The 22,162-nt window shown below is 39.2% G+C and overlaps 4 protein-coding genes across 14 annotated transcripts in view; 3 read left to right on the forward strand and 1 right to left on the reverse strand.

The window, feature by feature from the left end:
* il4i1 (interleukin 4 induced 1) overlaps positions 1-4,960 on the forward strand; it is a 10,733-nt gene extending 5,773 nt beyond the window's left edge. For all 9 annotated transcript variants that reach the window (XM_058079826.1, XM_058079827.1, XM_058079825.1 and 6 more), the window contains 4 exons: positions 116-317; positions 3,157-3,225; positions 3,307-3,443; positions 3,570-4,960. In XM_058079826.1, the coding sequence (XP_057935809.1) occupies positions 116-317; positions 3,157-3,225; positions 3,307-3,443; positions 3,570-4,335 (1,174 nt within the window). In that variant the 3' untranslated portion in view covers positions 4,336-4,960. The remainder of the gene's footprint in view (positions 1-115; positions 318-3,156; positions 3,226-3,306; positions 3,444-3,569) is intronic.
* On the reverse strand, positions 4,362-5,745 carry timm8b (translocase of inner mitochondrial membrane 8 homolog B (yeast)). Its single transcript, XM_058079835.1, has 2 exons — positions 5,422-5,745; positions 4,362-5,086 (listed from the first exon to the last, which is right to left on the reverse strand). Exons 1-2 carry the CDS (start codon positions 5,521-5,523, stop codon positions 4,919-4,921), a joined length of 270 nt encoding a protein of 89 aa, XP_057935818.1. The 5' UTR covers positions 5,524-5,745; the 3' UTR covers positions 4,362-4,918.
* A 215-nt stretch (positions 5,746-5,960) lies between these two features.
* sdhdb (succinate dehydrogenase complex, subunit D, integral membrane protein b) lies at positions 5,961-11,398 on the forward strand. Its single transcript, XM_058079834.1, has 4 exons — positions 5,961-6,101; positions 6,710-6,820; positions 7,610-7,760; positions 10,533-11,398. The coding sequence occupies exons 1-4, from the start codon at positions 6,053-6,055 to the stop codon at positions 10,696-10,698; spliced, it is 477 nt and encodes a 158-aa protein (XP_057935817.1). The 5' UTR covers positions 5,961-6,052; the 3' UTR covers positions 10,699-11,398.
* Positions 11,399-21,544: 10,146 nt separating this feature from the next.
* sorl1 (sortilin-related receptor, L(DLR class) A repeats containing) overlaps positions 21,545-22,162 on the forward strand; it is a 46,614-nt gene continuing 45,996 nt past the window's right edge. For all 3 annotated transcript variants that reach the window (XM_058079918.1, XM_058079919.1, XM_058079920.1), the window contains exon 1: positions 21,545-21,881. In XM_058079918.1, coding sequence (XP_057935901.1) covers positions 21,561-21,881 — 321 coding nt within the window. In that variant the 5' untranslated portion in view covers positions 21,545-21,560. The remainder of the gene's footprint in view (positions 21,882-22,162) is intronic.

Here is a 22,162-nt window from a genome sequence, read left to right on the forward strand (position 1 = left end):
GTTTGTCCAAATAAAACGATTTTTGTGCACATGCAGAAACAACGTTTGCAGTACTGTTAAATATTTTTCCATTCCAGTCAGTGTTTTTGCAGTATAGCATGTTATATGTCCACAGGATTCTGATGTCCTTTGTCTCCAAATTACAAATTCCCCTTAACCGTTTTATCCAAGAAGACTTGAACACATACATTTTGGTGAATGGACTACTGCACAAAACCCGTGAGGTGAAAAAGAACCCCGATTTGATGAACTACACATTGCACGAAAGCGAGAGGAGGAAGGAAGTGGCCCAGCTCTTCACTGAGACTCTGTGGAAGGTTTGTACCTGTCCCTCACGGCTGTCTTTGCGGCTTATCCTTTGCAGGCTGTTCCGATCTCTGAGCATCGCTGTCAAATGTGGCACACTGCAAACGAGTTGCCGCTTAATGGCAAGATTTAAAGTCATATTTCTAGACATGTTGGATCATTAGGGCTATTTCATCTTTAACTTTATAGTATGATTCTCTTTAGAATGAGGTATTTTTGTGTCGTCAAATTGTGATTTTTAATGGCATGAGTTAACATAGATAGTCGTGGAACATGTAGACTTTTTTTGGAAAGATTTTTTGGCCTACTTATAAGATTAATTTTATTTTGCACTATTGTTATTTCATTTTCATGAAGTATTTTATTCTGAAAATTAGCATTTTCAGCTTAAAGGTCCTGTTTAGGGTCCTGAGGCTGGAAACCTCATATTACAAGTATACAAAATAAGGTGGCCAGAAATATTTCAATATTGAACAAAGCAAAATTTGTTCTCAATCAGAAATCACTCCACACTCTTTATTGCTCTCTGGTTCTACCATATCTTACTTATTATGTGGAAATATGGGGTAATAAGTATAAAAGCAATCTTCACTGGCTAAATGTACTGCAAAAAAGGTCAGTAAGGATAATTCATAATGCCGCCTACAGAGAACATACTAACTCCTTATTTCTAAAATCACAAATACTTAAACTTGCTGATATAGTTCATCTTCAAACAGCAAAAATAATGCATAAGGCTAAAAATAACCAATTACCTAAAAATGTCATCCAATACTTCTCTACAAGAGAGGAGAAATATGATCTCAGGGAAGAACTACATTTGAAACACTTATATGCTAGGACTACGTTAAAAAGCCATAGCATTTCAGTATGTGGAATCAAACTATAGAATGGATTGAGTAAGGAACTCAAACAATGCACAACGATGAGCCAATTCAAGAAACAATACAAGCAGTTGATGTTTGCTAAATACAAGGATGAAGAGTCTTCAACCAGTCATGATGTGCTATATATATCACTATATTGACACTTACTATGGTACCCATTATGTCATTGGATGGTCATATCGCCTCATACTTCGGTATGTGACAAAAAATAAAAATACAAAAAATAATAAATAAATAAAATACAAATTAATAAAATGAATAAAAAATAAATTAAATTATATTAAAAAGGCAGGAAGTGAACAAATGTAACAGTTACTGATTGTCAAAGTACCAGATGGAGGGGTAGAAGCTTTGCTTCTTCCTACTCCTTTTGGACATGTGGAACTGTGAACTGATTATGTGATGCATTCAATTGTAATCTGATATATATGTTCAAATGAAATCAAACCATTACCATTACCATTTATTTATAGATATAGAAATTTTAATCTAGAATTATATTATCAAGTAAAAGCCGCATAGACCGATCAGTCTGTTTATCTTCCATTTGGCAAGCCCATGTTTGTATTTCAGGTGGCTTTAGGCTGATTACGAGATCTGTCAACTGGTTTCAGGATACAATTACTTAACACTAGTATTAGGACAGTTGGTGGTTTGATCCACACCCCTTCCACCCAGTCAAAACCAGCTTCGAATTGGAATGCTCATCATGCCATTGGACCAAACTGGTGAGGCTGAGAAGGAGTGGGGGCATGTTGAATGTACGTTTGGACCGATTTAGTAGAGATACTCAATTGTTTTAGGCCACCATTAAATTTACACAAGTACACACAATCTACACAGCTCAAGCTCTGCAACCATTCTGTCCAGTGGACAGTGATCAATTATATAATAATGATTATTATATCATTAATTAGCCTATTATTATTACTATCATCCTTATTCTTCTTCTCATTATTACTAGTAGTAGTAGTAGGCTCGTATTAGTTTACTCATTGGGTTGCTTATTAGTCTGCTTTTGCCCTATTATATGAAATTTGTCTGATATTTGTTTTGTAAAAAAAATTAATATATTTTTTTTTTTAATCAATACAAAAATATCAATGCAACCATTCTGTCCAGTGGACAGTGATCAATTCATCAAATCATTATTATATCATTAATTAGCCTATTATTATTACTATCATCATTATTCTTCTTCTGATTATTACTACTACTACTACTAGTATTAGCAGTAGTAGTAGGCTCGTATTAGCTTACTCATTGGCTTGCTTATTAGCCTGCTTTGACCTATTATATAAAAATATCAAATTTGAAGCCCCCCTAAAATAGGCCTAATGATGCCCACTGATGCCTACTATACTAAGTATTCAGTCATTTTCATTTCAAATTAATACAGTATTTCATATTCTAGGAACAATTGCTCCTGCTTACTTTTACATATAAAAACCTTAAATCTAGGATTTTCCAGATATGGAAAACTTAATTTAGGATTTAGGAGGGAACAGGACCCATGGATTGGTAGACCGGGTGGTGGTCCCCTTTTTCAAAAAGGTTGACCGGAGAGGGTCGTTGTGTTTAAAGGAGAACTGAGCCAGAAGGCAAAGATCACAATCTACGTTCTCACCCTCCGCTATAGTCATGAGCTTTGGGTCATGACTGAAAGAACGAGCCTGCCCTAATTTCACATCTCTCATACACAAAATAATTCATCAGTCATTGGACTGACTCAATGAAATTGTTGGCAGAATTCCTAACCAATGAATATGTTTAGCCCTAAGTCAAAAAAAGTCTGTTTGTACGTCGTAATATGTTTGTATGTTTGTGTTAGTTGTTAGTAGTTTTTTTCTTGTTCAGCCAACTCAAATTAAACTAAATTAGATAACGCAAATTACACATCATTTCTACATGTGTTCTTTGCTTCCAAGTCGCTTTATTTATCTTTTTTTGTGTCTTTGCACAGGTAAGGAATGACCTTCAGGAAATTAGCTGCAGTGCCATGCTCGACAAATATGATTCCTACACACTCATAGTAAGAATTATTCACTTCAGCAAAGTTTAAGCCTGACTGAATGAAATTCTGAGCGTTTTTATCCATGTTGTTTTCCAACAGGAATACTTAGTAAAAGAGGGCAATTTGAGCAGAGGCGCCATACGGATGCTTGGCGACATCCTGAATGAAAGCAGTTTGTTCTACGTGTCCCTTATTGAGATTCTGTACATGCAGATGGACATCAGTGACAGCATCGAGTAAGAAAAGATCATTTTATTCATATTGTTGGGGGTTGGCATGTTGTGTACTTTGACACATTTGTTAGTTTTTGATGGGGAACTACTTTATTTTGCCCCTCTATCTTTTCTCCGAATGATTTCCAGGTACTACGAAGTAACAGGTGGCTTTGACAAAGTCACCACGGCGTTCTACAGGACGTTAAATGCCACCACTCTTCTCAACTCCAAAGTGAAAATCATCAACCAAACAGGAGGCAGCAATGTGACTGTCACATACCAGGACCAGAATAATCTCGGATCGCTGACCAGCCTGACGGTGGACTACGTACTGGTCACAGCCACAGCCAAGGCTGCCCTCTTCATTGACTTCCAGCCTTCGCTTTCCAAGAACAAGATTGAAGCCCTACGGTCGGTTCACTACATCAGCGCCACCAAAGTCATACTCAGCTTCAGTGTGCGCTTTTGGGAGAAAGAAGGCATCACGGGAGGCAAGACCATCACAGACATGCCTTCTCGCTTCATTTATTACCCCAGTCACAGTTTCCCCGGAACGGACGCCGGTGCCCTGCTGGCGTCTTACGTCTGCTCTGATGAAGCCATGCTCTTCCACGGTATAAGCGACGATAAGCTGATGGCGGTCATGCTGGAGGACTTGGTGAAGATCCACGGAGACCACATCAGGCCTCTGTTCACAGGGGGGCTGGTGAAACACTGGGGATTAGATCCCTACAGCCTGGGGGCTTTTGCCATGTTCACACCCTATCAGGGTCTCTATGCCAAACAACTCTTTGAGAGTGAGGGACGTGTCCACTTTGCAGGGGAACACACAGCCTCACCTCACGGTTGGATAGAGACGTCCATGAAATCTGCTCTTAGAGCTGCAAAAAATATCAATAACCTCACCATTTAATCCCCAAAATCATCCAACCGTATGGATTAAGTTTGTTATATTATGTATTTATTTATTGATACGGCACATTCTGTAGCTTTAGGATACAATTAAAAGTGGGAAATCACGCAACATTGGGAAAAGCATTACTGTGCATGTCAGGTGTCCTGTAACATACGTATAACATACATGAAAACATGAAATCACATACATGTGATGTTCAAGGTATTGGCCCACATTGGATGGCTTTTAACATATTTAATGTACAAAGTCTTCATGCATCCTTTAATTTAGTCTGGACACCCCATAATAAGTCATGCTGTCAAAACTTTCCAACTGCTTTTTGCTAAATGTTAGGCACTCCAGGCTTGAGAATACCTTGCATTAATTATTAAACACTCTGACAAGGTTTTTTTTCTCTTCAAATGTTTACTTTCATCCACTTTCCTGACAAGTTATAAACCTGTCAATCCATACACAAATCTGCCGCATGAAAATACACACACAACAGTAACGTTGTCTTCACATCCCCAGCCAACACACACGGCAGGGACGCAACACTCTTATCCGAATAAAGTCCAATAAAAGATGGTGTGGTCCATCATTAATGAGTGCCTTTCTGCACCATCTGACTGAAGCGGTTGGTGATGGTCAAGGTGGTGTCGATGAATCGCTCCACGCAGTTCACAATGCACATTTCCGTCCGGTAGTCCAACTTGGATCCGGGACTGTCCATGCACTTGTCCCAGCAGACATCTGTGAAGGTGTGTACCTAAAACAAAACAGCAAAACATCAAAGATCACGATAGCATAACACAACCACAAGGTGCCAATTACTGAGCCAATTTTTTACATTTACTTGTGACTGGTTAGTTTTGATCAATTTGTGCATGTTTTTATTTTTATTCCGGTGTTTTAATATGATAACTTGTACACTTATCTAATCCAGCTGCTGTTGTAATGTATTGCCTACGATGACAACAAGCTTTCCACCGAGTTTACATTACATAGGCGTTTTTCACTATAAAGCCCTTAACTGCCGTCTGATCCCACAGAGCAGTTCATGTACAGCATATAGCCAGATTGGGGCCACGTTGGGATACAAACCTGAGCCTGGAATTGAGCCTTTTGTTGTTCTACAGCGATCAGTCGCTGGAGCTCGGTCGCTTCCGCCTTCTCCGACGCACTGAGATTATCAAAATTATCCATTGCGTTTCTTAAACGGATCTTTAGACTGGAATTCTTTCTACCGTTGAGATACCGAGTCTGAGTCTGATGACCTTCCGTAACACCGCGAACCTGGGCGTGCTGCTGCGCGTGGAGAAGTGCTAATCTACAAATGCTAAACTGTACATCTTAGAACGAAGAGCAGGAGGCCATCATGACTTGTAAATCAGTTTACTTTCCGGATGGTGTAGGACGTGACGCAATCAAAGATGTTTCATGTGTCAAGATGGCTCGACACTAAATAAGCGAGTCAACTTTCCGTTGTCTGAGAAAAATATTTTTAAGAACAGCAAGCGATAAACTGCACTGCACTACATGGACTTTTTCTCAATATATAGATATGTTTATTATACATATTAAGTGCCATCTTTCAAATGTCATTCTTGACAGTCAGCTATCGTGACATTTACTAGTATCTATCTTATACAACATACACCATCTTTTCTCCAGGAAGACGCAACAAGTACTTCCGGGTAAGCTGAGTTGTGGTGACCTTGGTCGGCTGATCATCATGGCGGCGCTCTGCAGGCTAACTTCTGTTTGTCGAAAAGGAGTTCCACGTAAGAATACGAGGCTTTTTCAACCATTAATTATTTTGTGAATATTCTCGCTAGTCAAGCAGATGTTTTGTGAAGCAATAAAATGAAGGCGGGCGAGTTGAATGTTTCCTTTGTACCGTAGACGCCTTACGTAGAGGAGAATAATGACGCTGTTTTCAAGTTAATTAATTTAGTTTAGCGAGCCTGTTTGTTACAATATGAATTATCCCGCGAATAGGTCATTTGTCGTTGCAGCTAATTAATGATATAGCATGATAATATGGCCGCATAGTGGGGGAAAATGTCAGCTCTGCAGCATTTACAATTGAAAGTAAGGGAACATTTCCGGAAAATAAGACACATTCTGGTCTTTCCACCACAATTTAACAGTTGTTATTATTACAGGTCCATGGGACTAATACAGTTCGGTAAATCAAATTTTAATGTTTATTTTTGTAACTATGATGCCAATTGTAAACTGGCCTTGTTTGTAAATAGGGGAAGGACACAAACTATTTAAAATGTAGTTTGAGAGTAGTTGTGTCAACACTGTGGCACCCACTTTTAATACTTGTTCCGTATGTTTTACCTGTAAATAATGGTAACCACAATTTTTTTTTCTCCATTAGCTCTCTTCTATCGCAGTACCTTCCTGGCAAGGCCGTTGGTTGCATCACAAAAACAACAGGAGCAGACTTACCTGCTCACTGCAAGGATTCATGCATCCCAGACCCTGAATGGTCAGTGTTACAATACATGCTCATATTGTTCAGGGTATTTTGGTGGGTGATACCTGTGTAAATGCTACAAGAATGACCTTTACAAATTTCCCCACTGAGGGACGAATAAAGGCATATCTTAATCTTAATCTTTAATGTGATCCATCCCAAACTCCATTGGCATGTCACCCTCGCTCCACCTCACAGCCAACAAATCCATGCAGAAGTTTACCCGACAAGCTAGATACAGTCAGGAGGAACATGAAGGAAGCAACAATTTCCAGTGTTGCCAACTTGGTGACTTTATCGCTAAATCTGACGGCATCCCTCTTGGAACATATGCAGGAGCCACTATTTTATGTCGTTCTTTTGGTATTAGCTGAGGCCTTGAGCATAGCTAGAGGTTAGTTATGAAGAAGATTGATTATATTTGACTTTTTCTATATTTATTTAAAAAAAGAATGAACTTTTATTTTAGCATCTATTTTTTACATTTTAATGAAAAATCACCTGCATATTTGACTTTGTCTAATCGCACTTGCTTGAAAAAATATTGGCATATATATTGAGATATATATATTGATATCGCCCAGCCCTCCCCACAAGGCATTTTTTTGTCTGAACAAATTTTTGTCACATTTTAATCTTGTTAGATCTTCTGTCACTCCTAGTTTTTGCACTGAACCTTATAAGATGAACATTTTAATCTGTCATAACAGGTAATAGTAGCATCCATGTCACCACTTCCTGATGAAGAACTGAGGGTATTGATCCTTTTACTATATAACAATTGTTTCCTGTATTTTACAGCGAGTTCTGGCTCTCAAGCCGCCTCTCGGCACTGGACAGCTGAGCGAGTGCTGAGCATCCTGCTGCTGGCCATGGGGCCTGTGGCGTATTTTCATCCTGGCCCTGCGATAGATTATTCTCTGGCTGCTGCACTCACCCTACATGGACACTGGTAAGATGTAACAACTAACTGTGCAATCAAAGGGCAATACCATGGGGGTGGGGATCGTATTAATTGTATTTGCGCTGCCAACCAGTGATCATGGAATGGTACAATAATGCAGAGTATTATAGGAAGTTGATTCATTCATTTGCATATGGTTATCTCATCCTGCATCACATTCCTGTGTTGTCTCTGTTGTGATGTTTCTCCATTGCATGCACACCTAGCTCACGGTAGATATACAAAGTCCAAGGAAATGTTGATAAGAGGTAGCATAAATCAGCACATCAGTCACTTTTTTAGAAAACTTTGGCCGGTTTAGAGACCAAGACGGTGTTTTCAGTGTTTATGTTAGGAATGGGCATACCACATTTTAAGTCACTCCACACGAAATGAAAAATAAAAAACAAAAATTGTGAAAATAATCATAGCAGTTGTAGCTGATACTAATCATTTACAGTGTGTTGTTGTGTGGTTAGACAGCAGATTGCATTATATCTTTGTTTAGGCTAAAATAACTACAGTTGCCATTAGGGTGTGTATTGGCAAGAATCTGGCGATACGATATATGTTAACAAGGCGATATTTTTTTTGTTTTTCTTGTAGTTAAAGATTATTTCCTGGAAAAACTGAATTACACCAGCAATATGCACTTACTAAACACATTTTTATTCGATTGGAACAGTATGTTATGCTGTATCACAAACTTTCCTCTGTAAAAACTTAAAGTGTAGCATTTGGATAAATAAAGCTTTAACATCCAGCTTTGAATTTACAAAAAAACAAATAAATTAAATTATGTCTCAAGATCCTGCTCAAATGTTCACATTCTATTAGCTGTGAAAGTCCCTGTATACAGCCCCAGACTTATCCACCATCAGAACAGTATTTTTGTGGAACAAAGTAACTAACATCAGTAAAAAGTCCTTTTAGGATGCTTGAAATAACCATTAAACAAAATAGTGATATCAATTTGAAAAACAAAATACCTGCAATATCACAGTACTACTTTTGTAGTATACAAAAGTACCTTTGCATTGCTTGCTAGCGGCAGGTCCTCATGGTGTCTCGCTAAGTACACTCGCAGATTTTTTGTGTTTCCCGAATACTTTATTTGGGCACGACACATTTTACAAACGGCATGGGTTTTGTCAATTTCTGCAAACCCTACTTTGTGTAGAAATCCAAAATGTGTCCACACTTCTGCCTTGTACGCCGCAGTGGCCGCTGTTATGTGTTGGCATTCTGCCATGTTGAATTGTGTTTATGTGTGAGGACGTTTCACTCGTGAATCTCGTTCAACGTCCTTGCCTAATTGACTACTTAAGTGCTGCCACCTAACGATCGGAGGTTTACATTTAAATCAGAACTGAACCTTTGCCGTGTCTGCACTTGAATAAATACCATATACAGTCTATGATAAATGACTAAAAATATTGATCATACTTTTTAATATTGATACATCGTGGAACGAAGTATCGCGATATATCGCCGAAACGATATTTTCTGACACCCCTAGTTGCCATGATGCTTAGAGTGCTACAGTAGGTCCGAATGAGACGATACTATCACATGTTTTAATACACAGCATTCTGACAAACTGTAATAGTGCCATAGCAGTTGTTTGGGTAGCTACAGTGTTTCATGTTTGTTTGAAATCTCCACGAATGAAATGAGATGCCAGCACCCTACTAAGTATTCTACAAACGAAAGAAAAACCTAGTAAACCCCCTCCACTGCTGTCAGCAGATGTCTTAGCTCCTTCGTCTGCTCGCAGACCCATGAAGGCGGGGGTTCAGCTTGGCGTCAGAACAATGTCCGGTCCGTCGCTTAGAGCGTGAACTAGACAACCTGACAGGCGCAGGCCACAAATCCCAGTCATGAGTAGTGATAAGTCGTCCCAAACTAGGACTTCCAGGCCAGGTGGGTGTCTTTCAAAAGACTGGATTTGTCCACTTTTGACCGGCACCGGTCAGCAAATTAGCTTAATGCCGTATAGTGGCGGCAGCGGTGCAGTGAACTGTTAACATTGGACCACTGGGAAGTTTATTGCACCGAGTTTGTGCCTGATTGGATTAAAAAGCATGAAGGATTTTTGAACGCAGTGAAGCTTGTCAACATGGATGGTTGAGGTGGCAAGACTTGAGTGCTGTTTTGATGTGTTTTTTATGATATGTACCGAAACATTCTAAGTAACTGCTCCAATAGGACATTTGGTGAGCCGAGCAGAGTATCAAAAATGTTTATGGACGCAGCAATTACTTGCGGTTTTCAATTTCCTTATTGGTCCAGGAAAGTAACTACTGTACCTACACATTGTACAGTTTAAAATGCGTTACATTGTGTGGGGTCCAATGGCATGATGAAATGTGCTGAAATAAAATACTAGGGTTGTCACAACATCTTGTGAGATTTAAACGTGACAAGATTTCTCGTTCAGGGCAGAAGAACAATAAAAAATGAATTTATTCATCAGACAATAAATGAAAATGCATGTCTGTTTTCGTCTCCCTCCTCCAAACGGGCTGTACATTGGTTTCAGCACTTTGACGTGAATCTTCCATAGAATAATGGCATGAACGGAGTGAGCCCTTATGTCAGTCATACAGTACACCATTTTTTGTGTTGTTTAAAAACTTTATTTTGAGTTCAGTTGTGTTGTCATTGACTAATATTTAAATTAGTTTAATGATCTGAGACATTTAAGTGTCACGGAATCGTGAAGTTGGCAAATAGTTTGTCATGTCAAGTTTCACCTTTTCACACACTTTTGTCTTGTAGGGGTCTGGGGCAGGTGTTGACAGATTATGTCCACGGAGACGCCAAAGTCAAGGTCGCCCATGCGGGTCTCTTCCTCCTGTCCACGGTCACTTTTGCTGGCCTTTGTTACTTCAACTACAATGACGTGGGCATCTGCAAAGCCATCGCCTTGCTTTGGAGCAAATGAAAGTGTTTGTGGACTGGGAAGCTCTGGCAGAATGACCCAAACGTATTTAATATCAATCTAATGAAGATATACTTTTGACATTGTGTATTTTATGGTTCAGCCAATTCGCTCACCTGCATGGCTATCTTCTTAACCGTCACTGTCTAGGTCTATATTACGTACCATGTCATATGACTATCCTGACATATTTTCAACAAAACGTACATCACAGTGGTCCTGCCTGACATCGAATTTATGATTTCCGTCATTAGGGTTCTATTTATGAACGATTTTCCAAATGTATTTCCAGTGTACTATAATTTGTACATACTTTCTGCTTCCTAATCCATCCAAGGAACAATTTAATGTCAGTGTTTCCCCCTACCATTATACATGGGGGGGACCCAGGGAGAAGTGATTGTATTGATTAAATTGCACGTCTTTATTTTGACTTTGTGGACTCGCAGTATTTGTAACCGTGCAGAATCGACTGCAACGACATGCAGATGCATGTGTGTCGATTATCAACCCGAGCCACGCGCACCCCAAAATGTAACTAGGGAAACACCGGACATGATGTTAATGTGCCCAGTGCGGCAAAAGTTGAATATTGCCTTCTGCCAACAAATCACAAGATTTTTTTTCTCTGTTTCACCCAATCACTAAGTCGGCAAACAATATCAAAGCTTTGGAAAGTAAACTTTTTATTTTCACCACTGGCCGTCTGTGTGGAGCCTTGTTCTTATCGCCGCTATCCTCACTCCATGAGGTTTGCAGAGGTGCCACATACAAAAGATATCTTTACATGAATTCATCATAAAGACCAACACCAGTACGTTTCCTAGCATTTGTCACAAACACAATTCCACCGGATTTCACAATAAATTTCTCAATCAATGACTCCCAACCATTGTGTTGTGGCATGAGTGCTGCAGGAAATATCCAGTTTCACTTCATTGGTCTCAAAATTTGTATTTAAACTATAAATGTATCTTTACCTATGCCAGTGACTTATGATTACAGGCAGAACAATTACAAGCTCTTCCACAAGATGGCAGAAGGAACATGATGAGTTTGGGTATGCACCTATTTATGTGCTTCAGCTTAATAATGGTTGGGAAACACAGCTTTACACCAGGGGTCTCCAACCAGTGGTTCGCCAAAGAGTAAAAAAAAAAAAAAAATCACTTATTAACGGATTTGGTCTGCGGATGAGCACTTCTACCTCCTTAAACTGTTTAATTTGGGTATTATACCTCTAGGGGACTTGGTCTCTGCACCCCTGCCCTCGCTTCCTGTTCTACCCTACTCAGCGGCACATGTACAGCAACACACGCAAGCTTAAATTACTTATTTTCTGTTTCTGTGTCTATTATATTGGCTAATACAAGTGTAAAGTTCCTTTAGAGGGGTCTTTTTTCATTTCTACATCAATTTTAAGGAATCCTATTTTGTGGAAAAAATGAGTAAAAAAAAAAGCTCCATAAATGAGTAGCTCAAATCTTTTAATTTTGTAAATGACGAAAAAAAAAGTTGGAGACCCCTGCTGTGGGCAATGTTAGGTAATACAGTGGAACCTATTTATGTCGACAACCCATCACATCCTAGTCCATTATGTTCTTAATATTACTAAAAAAAATGACTCAATGTTAACATACACATTCGATGTGGACATAAAATTTGAGATTCAAAGATTTCTGTTGGATGAAGTGGCTAATTTTTGTTACAAATACTTCTTTGTGCCATTTATTTATTTAATAAACAGACAAATATTCTATTTGTATACAGAAGGGGGGGTGACAGGCAGGAAGGACAGTCAAAAATATGTCGATGGTGGGGGGGGCATGACAGAAAATAGTTGAAAACTGACTGACCAAATGTCTTAAAGAGGTTCCACTGTATATTTTATAAATACATATATAGCTTATTTCGATAAAACCATCAAATCATCCATCCATTTATTGTGGCAAAAGGATAGGCTCCTAATGAGGATAAGCGGCGTAGAAGATGGATGGATACTTACAACAACATAATCTCACAGCATTCATCCACTTCATCAACTTGATGATGCAAGACCAAGTTGGCCTGATAAGGATTAGTCTTGTCAGGCTCGAAACCCAAGAAATGACACTTGTGCCAGGAGGACTCTAACATGTATTTGTTAGATTGGGGGAGTTTGGTCATGTAGAACAGCGCCTTGTGTTGAGTTGGTTCAATATTCTCTGGAGGATCCTGACAAAAAAAAAACAAAAACACCAGAGTAAGACTGAATACCTCAATTGATGCATCAAAGTCTTTTTTCAACACTCACCATTGTTTGAGGGTAAATTTCACGCTTGTCACTGCAGCAAACCACAACTTTATGACCGTTTTTATTGGCATAGAGCATGACAGCACAGCCCTTCCTGGCCTTTTGGCCCGATTCGTTGTAAAACTGAATGTTGAACTTGCAATCTAAAAACAAATGAGTCAAAAGGCGTGTTAGAGAAAAGCTAAATCTTCCTTTTACAGTGTACTTTTATGCGTATTATGATTGGTCATATTCATCTACAACAGTGGTGGGCAAAATACATGCGGCTCACCAGCGTTTGAATCCGGCCCGCCAGTTGCTTTCTAAACATTTCAACTTTTAACATACAAACTGGCAACATGACTTGCAAGTCGGATGTCTTATTTAGTAAAAAAACTGTAAAATGAAATGACATAGTTTGATGTGGTGTGATGTTTAAAGTGCTCCTGAAAAAAGGGACATGAGAACATACAGCTGATAGTATAACACTTTTACAGATACAATTAGACAAATAAATTCCAGGAAAACATTATAAGCATAAAATAGTGTGTGTGTGTTTCATATACCGTATTCTCTGGACTGTGTATCCATTGATAACAATGAAAATGTTATCCCTGACCATGTTAAAGGATCTGCTCCTATGAAAGTGACAGTAATAACTAAGCAGTACTTATGCGCAAAAAATGCACATTTGTTAGCATGACGGCTAAAAAAAAGTGATTTCTTGGCACATGTGTGTGTTGGTGTGTGTGAAAAAAATTGTCCCAAAATCGTCTCAATTCTGGCGTCTGTTGGCGCCATTATGCAATATGCCACAGTTTAATGGTTCCAAACCAAAACAATGAAATTGTATTTTTCCCAACTGTTGTCAGAATTCCCAATTTAACAAGGTTTTAAGGAAGTTGTACTACATGGCAGACACATCTTACCGGGTTGGCGTTGCTGCTGAATAGTTAGGTTCATGGCTTCAAACTGGCTGTCATCACTTAAAAGCAAATACTTGTTGTCCTTATTTCGGATTAAATGGGTTAAGCATTGGAAAGACCTTCTGAAGGAGTCCTCTTTCATGAGCCCATCTGACAGAGGGAAATGTTATATTGGTAATACCAGTAAAAAAGTGCAACATTTTCATAGCTGAGAAAATGATGAAAATAATTCATCTCTTAATGTACGTATTTCCTTACCCGTTTCAGTGGAGCCAACTGGAAAAAGTCAAAAACAAGAGGACAGGATTTCAGATATTTCATTTCACAATACAAGTTCATATGCAATCTAAACACTATCTGATCAAATAATAAAAATAGTTAATCATTTTTGTGAGATAGTTGGCATTAAGTGTAATCTAGGTACAATTATTTTGCATGCTTACTTGTATTACAATTACAGGCGGTCCTCATTTTGTGATGTTTTGTTTTAGGTACGCTGTGATTGGTCACACCCCTCAGCGCTCCCGAGGACTTCTGGATATGTAGCTCTGTTTACTAATTGATTTCTACACTATAATTTGCTGTGGCTTTTGTTTGCAGGGCGTGAAGAAATAAACATGCATAATATATGCAACCATAATATATGCAATGTATTTATGATGATTAAAATACGTGTTTTATGCAGTTTATTAACCAATAATACTGGATTTTCCCCTTGTGGAACTAATAAAGGCATATCTGATGTGTGTTAAGATTGGGGTGTAGCATGAAGAAAAGACAAAAAGTTTGGTATTCCTATGGTATTCCTTTGGTATTTCCCATACACCTGAAGAGGAATGAGGAAAAGGGTAAGCACCTTGGAAGTAGAAGACTCCTTCATTAACATCAAGGAACTCAACACAGCTGCAGCCAGTGTTATCCATCATGCTGAACTGTTGGGAAAATTTTTTTATATGTTTAGCAAGAGTGCTGTTGTTTTTTTTTTATTGTCACTCACTCTCTCTAACACAGATTGAGACTGATTTGTGTATCATATTATTTTTGTGTACACAGAAGTTTTTCATCTTTGAATTCAGCTCGGCTGCATGGCGGTCGAGTGGTTAGCACGCAGACCTCACAGCTAGGAGACCAAGGTTCAATTCTACCCTCGGCCATCTCTGTGTGGAGTTTGATGTTCTCCCCGTGCATGTGTGGGTTTTCTCCAGTTTCCTCCCACATTCCAAAAACATGCTAGGTTAATTGGCCACTCCAAATTGTCCATAGGTATGAATGTGAGTGTGAATGGTTGTTGGCAGTCCAGGGTGTACCCTGCCTCTCGACCAAAGACAGCTGGGATAGGCTCCAGCACCCCCGTGACCCTCGTGAGGATAAGCGGTAGAAAATGAATGAATGAATGGTGTTGCATGAATCCAATTGATTGACTTGGATTAAGATTTTAAGTGGTTCAGAAGTTTTCTTTGTCTCTGTTGAAAAGTACTTGGCAATACATCAACAAAAGTGCGGAAAACCCCTGCAATTGGACAGTAAAGGTATGAATATTATATAACCGTCTCACATCCTGGATGACTATATAATTGCTTCTGTAAGCTGAGTCATTGATATACGAGGGACGTGGTTTGAGACCTGTTCTACGTATGTGTAAAGTGACTTGGCATGACTTATGTTGTTAATTGGTGTTGCATGAGACAAGTGGTTAGCATGCAGGCCTCACAGATAGGAAACCCGAGTTCAATTCCATCCTCGGCAATGTCTGTGTGGAGTTTGATGTTCTCCCCGTGCATGTGTGGGTTTTCTCCGGCGACTCCGGTTTCCTCCCACATTCCAAAAACATGCTAGGTTAATTGGCGACTCCAAATTGTCCATAGGTATGAATGTGAGTTTGAATGGTTGTTTGTCTATATGTGCCCTGTGATTGGCTGGCCACCAGTCCAGGGTGTACCCCGCCTCTCGCCTGAAGACAGCTGGGAAAGGCTCCAGCACCCCTACGACCCTCGTGAGGATAAGCGGTAGAAAATGAATGAATGAATGGTGTTGCATGAATCCAATTGATTGACTTGGATTAAGATTTTAAGTGGTTCAGAAGTTTTCTTTGTCTCTGTTGAAAAGTACTTGGGAATACATCAACAAAAGTGCGGAAAACCCCTGCAATTGGACAGTAAAGGTATGAATATTATATAACCGTCTCACATCCTGGATGACTATATAATTGCTTCTGTAAGCTGAGTCATTGCACATTCATTCACTCATTTTCTACCGCTTATCCTCATGAGGTTACTGTATCATATTTATACACTTTGTCCCCTGTAACGCACAGCTGAGATACAGGCCGTATTTTAGCATAGCAACACTGCATATTTCAGAAAATGCCAAATGTCAACATGGGCTTCACGTCAATTCATATACGAAGGTGCTAAAACGTCCGGTCATGACTAATCCCAGGTATTAAGTATCAAGCATGAAACATGCGTGAAACCTCAAATTAAACTCATAAATCCATTGTTACACACTTAAGGGCGTTTTGCAAGCCCATAACTCCACAGGTGAAGTCTCAGGTGTGTAATGAAAGTGTAATAATGTCTGCCACATTGAAGATGAAGAATTAGCATACCATTCTTGGCAACCGCTGGTCTTGGCGCCTCTTTCACCACGGATTTCTACACCGCAGAAATACAACATTTGAAATAATTATGTTTGATGACAAAGCACGCACACAAACTAGAGATAGTTTGGAGTTACCTTGCTTCCGTCTAATCTGAAAGTGAGAAAGTTGACGAAGTGGAGAAAGTTGACGGAGGAAGTGCTTCCCGGCTTTGACTTACACGGAAGTCGAGACTTTTCATTCATCCGATTTATATTTATTATTTATAATTATATGCAAGAAAATAAAGCCACGCGTGTCGATTATCATTACACGAAAGGGTTTGCGTTGTGGTGCCGTCGTTTGTACTTTTGTTGTTACACATTTACTTTTTGAAATGTATTTACATTTTTATCTCTACAGTAAAAGTAGTGCTTTGTACTGTCGGCCACAAGAGGGCGCACACGTGCTGGTTGAGACTTCCTTCTGGGGTTGGCGATACTGTACATTTTGGTATCGATGCAATGCCATGTCAATGCAGGGCCGGTTTTAACGATACCGATACTGGTACCAGGGTGGCGATGATTGTGGTTCTGTCTTTAATTTGTTCATTATTAATAATAAAAAATATATTTAAAGCAAAGAAAACAAACTTATTGTGAACATCTAAAGTAGCAATAAGTAACAATAGCAACAAAATAATACAATTATTCATTGTTGTTACTTTGATTATTTGAGAAAAATAAGTCAATAGTGCAAAATATGTAAATAAAAGCAAAATATACTATTCTCTCTCTCTTTCTCAAAAGCCCTCCTGTATCCAAGAAGATACGGTGCCTGACAAAAGCCTTAGACTTTCGTCCAGACTTTTTATATAGATATACAGACAGCAATAGCAACAATGTAACAATATGAGCAAAAAACACAACAGAAGTAGGTTATCATTATGTACGTACATGTATTCAAATTTCAATTGTCTCAGCCTTGTGGTGATATCTTGTAATCAACATTTACAAGTTTATATTGTTCAATATTGCATGTGCAAATTCAAATATAAACAAGGGGGTTTAAATAATGGAATAATCTTCAACATGAGCTAGCCAACAAATGAAATAAATAAATGCAACCAAAACCAAGAAATAGTTCAGCTGTATTATAATTACGTGTCCTGCAGGACTCCATTAAGATCCTGCTCACACTTTAACAAAAGACAACACTGAGAATATTTCTCATTAAAATAAGAAACAAGAATAAAGTCCATGCAATGAAATTAATCTGACAGTTGATCAGAAATCCGCTCCAATGTCTGCTTCAGGTGACTCTTCTTATCTTTTAGGAAGGCTTCGATGCTTTGAGCTTCTTTCAAAAGGTTCTCCAGATCCATCCTTTGAGATGTATCCACTGCTGCTCTCTCGCTGGAATCATTCATAAAAAGTGACTGTGATGTTGGATTAAAAAGTCATCAATAACATTATGGAAAACAAGTGTTTCTTGGTTCGTTTGAGTACGGCTAAAATGCTAGCTGGATATATTAATAATATTCATTCATTCATTTTCTACTGCTTTTCCGAACGAGGGTCGCAGGGGGGTCCTGGAGGTTGTGTTTCTTCATGCAGAGCAACCTGCCTAAACACTGACGTTGCATCTAATTTGGAGATGACTTTGGCTCCCTCTAGCAGCGCCAGCGCGTCATCAACTGCAGGCAGTGTCTCTCCCTGAGTTGGGTGATGCCCACACTTATGCGTTTTCTTTTGGGAGCAGCCAACGTACCTATGCACCATTCAGCTCCAATTGCTTCCAGTCTGAGTTGATCGGCAAACTGCAGCAAAACACCCCTTTTTCTTACACATACTGTCCTCCGGTCTTTGGATTTTGTTGAGCAGCGCATAGCGTACTTGGTAATGGTAATGGTAATGGTAATGGTTTAATTTCATTTGAACATGCATCAGATGCACAGTTCCACATGTCCAAAAGGAGTAGGAAGAAGCAAAGCTTATTAAATCCCTCCATCTGGTACTTTGACAATCAGTAACTGTTACATTTGTTCACTTCCTGCTTTCCATAATACAGTTTACTTTTACAATTAGTAACTGGTACATTTGTTCACTTCCTGCTTTCCGAATATAGTTTCAGTTTTTTCTTTAATTTTATTTTATTTCTATATTTTTTTGTTGTTGTCACGTACCAAAGTACGAGGTGATATGACCATCCAATGATATAATGGGTACCATAGTAAGTGTCAATATAGTGATATATATAGCACATCATGACTGGTTCAAGACTCTTCATCCTTGTATTGAGCAAACATCAACTGCTTGTATTGTTTCTTATACTTATAATGTATTTGGACAAAAGTATTAGGACACTCAGACCACACGTAAAAACCATGTAAACAAATCTCTGCATACAAATACAACTTTAGACATCTCTATTTTTCCATACAGCAATTCAAAGTAAATGTGGCCTTTATTCAAAAAGTAGTAGTTTAAATGTGACTTACCTTAACATATCTGCAAAATTTGAAAAAAGCATGCTGATCTCTCCGCTTGAACCTACGACAACAAAAACCACTGCTGACCAGTTGATAAAAGTGTCAATCATCATTCTATCCGAGACAATCAGACTTAAATTTCTGCATTGTGTCTGCATACTGCATATGACTGAAAATAATCAAGGTTCAACCCAAATGAGACACCAGGTGAGGCTACCGACTAAACGGGGGGCTGAACGAAACGCTAATTAAAAGCCACCCTCCTTATTATCTACAACAAGGATGTTATGTTTTTGCATTGTGTTGTCATTTTGTTGGTGACTAGTACTATTTGTTTCAATAGCTCATAAGAAAATAATATTGAATGTAACATTGCAGTATTCCATTTATTATGTCTCAGTATCATCAGGACAAACACCACTTTTGTATAGACTTACTTACGTGCAGTGGTAGTCTCCAATGAATCAAACGTGGTTGATGTTTTTTGACAATGTTTCTTCTTTTTTGGTGGAGATTTGGCTTGGTTTGCCCACGTTTCCATCTAATTGAAACAGGAACAAAGACTTATTTTTAAACAACGCTTCAATCCATCCATCAATCATCCACCCAAGCATCTCCTCCTACCTCCAGGGATGTCGTCTGCTTGGGGCCTGGATTGTTTTTCATTTCCTTTGGTGGCGCACGCTGCATTGTTGTACAATGTTACTGTAAATTAAGAAGAACACACATAGAACATTGGCTTTTTGATGTGACAGACAGTTAGTCAAACCACATTTGTAAGTAGACTAGCAAGTGATGACAGTAACTTCAGTGCATTTATTAATTTTCATCAGGGATGTCCAAAATGCGGAATACGGAATCACAAAGTATTTCCCGAGTGGACAGAGCTTAAGCAAACACATCACTGAGATGGTTGGCTAGTTTTAGTGATACGTTTGAGCCTACATCAGGTTCATGATTCACTTGTCGGCGTTGGCGAGTGAGTCTCGGAAGTCGAGAGTACCCGGGTTCTTTTCGGCTTACTTGGCTCGATTTAGCGATACAGGAACAGGAAGTGTAAAGCAGAGTTGATGTGAGGCCTGTTGCTTTTTCCACAGTGTTGATACATTTACACAACAGTTCCACAATTAATGCCATGTTACCTGGTTTCCATTTTAATTTAGTTTGTAGCAGCAGGGTAAGTGAACGAGTGAACAGAGGCGAATACCCGCGAGTCCCGGTTCAGTAAAAAGGTCAAGCATTTTGAATAACTGGGTCTGTAATGCAACCGTCGTGAAATATTCTTCTATGAAATGGACAGTGATAACTAAGCATTGTGTTGTTGCTACTGAGACTTCCTCTTCCCAATAAGTGATGGGTCATTCATGAACAAATAGCTCATTAGCCGCACAATTAAGCTAAGCAGAAGCGGGAAGGAGGGGTTACAAACAGGCTGGAAAGACGAGGCACTTTGTGTTTTGTAGTCGTATAAAACTTGAAAACTGTATTATGATTTTTAGCAGGGCTAAAAAGAAGTTAAAGACAATAAAACCAATATAATGCATATGCTAAGCATTCATGTCTTAGCTTTAGACAAACCAATTAGTGTCATAATACATCATGATTTGTACACCACTACTATTACATGGTTGAATATGAAATTAATGCAAGATAATTACTTATTATTTGGACTATTATACATCCTGTTGTCAATGGCGGGTCAGCAAACACATACACAATGCTAAATTTAAGCTAAAGGTAACACATAGGATGATGTTATACTGATCAATATGTTGCTGGATTCGAACTAGGACAGTTTTTCGTTCTTACTTGCTTACAAATCGAGCCGTTTTCTCAAGAAAGGACGAGGACAAGGTGAAATTGGGTTATATCTACCAAACCTAGAGTTTTTTTAATCAACATTGAGTGTGGCGCGTTTCATGTTGCCTTCAATGTTCCACGGAAAATAACTAGCTCATTACAGAAAAAAACGAGTCTAAAGCTAGCTAAAGCCAGACCAGTCAACATTACATTACAAAAAAAGGGGACATAAAATAAGGTAAGGTGAGGTAAATTATGATCTTCCACAAGCATTTCTGCGACCCTGTTGTGGCGCAACCATGTTATTTTACAGGTGTGTGTCTTTTATTTTGAAGGCCAGACTTCACCTGTTACAGTGTCGACTGCACCGATGTTTCCTGAGTGTTGCCGAGTGGACCGGAAGCTGTGCTACCCCTGGTGCCGAGTTACCAAAAATAGAGGGAAAATATTACAACGGAAAAGAAGGACAGAATACGGTAAAATAAAAGAATAGTTAGATAAATTTATTATTGAAACTAAGGTGGAGTAGGTCTAGTCTGACTAGATAGAACAGCTCTAGTCAGGTCTTGTCAGGGTCTTACTTCCTGCTACTCTTTTTCAGACAAATGAAAAATGTAATCACGTGATGTTCCTTTGTATAAATTATGTGTTTTTCACACTGAAACTAATAAAACATACAATGTGAAAGATATCGATCTCATCATCCTAGCAATGATTCGATGATACTACCATTGGTATCGGTACTGTCGATATTTGGCTCGTTCCGCCTCCCCTACCAAAAGCTAAACATACACAAACATGGCGTTGCCACAAGCAGACAGGATGCTTTATCCTCTGCGGTGTTCCTTGTACCTTATTCTATTCTTGCTCGGAGGAATAAAATCGTCGACGCTTCATCTTCACCATGCAGAGCGCGACGTTCCACCCCAACACAAAGGATATTTTACGATAGACGCAAATATGAATTTAGCAGACGCGGATCGAGGGGGCAACGCGGCTCCGGCGCTGCGACTGGCCGCTCTTGGTGCTGCTGAAGGCGGGTCGGACCACGGCTCCCCACCGCTACATCGAAGCCGCCGGAGCAGCAGTGAATCTACCATGCCGAAGGTGTACGGGCAGGTACGGCGATGCATCCCAGTCTATTTTTTAATATCAAAATGCGAACCCTCGAGCGTGACCTTTAAAGGTAGTTAGTTGGCAATGTTCTCTTGAAGAAATCACGCAAAACCCACGGTTGTTTTTATTTTTTTGGAATGTCATACACCATTTCTTGCACTAAATGCAGAAGTAGTACTGAATGACGCAAAGTACCCCGTTTAAACCCTCAAAAACGACACACTCGGTGATCAGAACCGAACACGTTCCGTGCCATTGTAGGTTCACCTGGTGATTTTGTGACG

Source organism: Doryrhamphus excisus, chromosome 8 (genome assembly GCF_030265055.1).
Source record: "Doryrhamphus excisus isolate RoL2022-K1 chromosome 8, RoL_Dexc_1.0, whole genome shotgun sequence".
Classification (NCBI taxonomy): domain Eukaryota; kingdom Metazoa; phylum Chordata; class Actinopteri; order Syngnathiformes; family Syngnathidae; genus Doryrhamphus; species Doryrhamphus excisus.

Bases quoted from the DNA above. Each gene is read 5' to 3' on its own strand.
- sdhdb (XM_058079834.1), top strand. From the start codon at position 6,053: ATGGCGGCGCTCTGCAGGCTAACTTCTGTTTGTCGAAAAGGAGTTCCA. The intron at 6,102-6,709 runs GTAAGAATACGA...TTTCTCCATTAG, and splicing joins TTGTCGAAAAGGAGTTCCAC to CTCTCTTCTATCGCAGTACC. The intron at 7,761-10,532 runs GTAAGATGTAAC...TTTGTCTTGTAG, and splicing joins CTCACCCTACATGGACACTG to GGGTCTGGGGCAGGTGTTGA.
- timm8b (XM_058079835.1), bottom strand. From the start codon at position 5,523: ATGGATAATTTTGATAATCTCAGTGCGTCGGAGAAGGCGGAAGCGACC. The intron at 5,087-5,421 runs GTTTGTATCCCA...GTTTTGTTTTAG, and splicing joins AGGCTCAATTCCAGGCTCAG to GTACACACCTTCACAGATGT.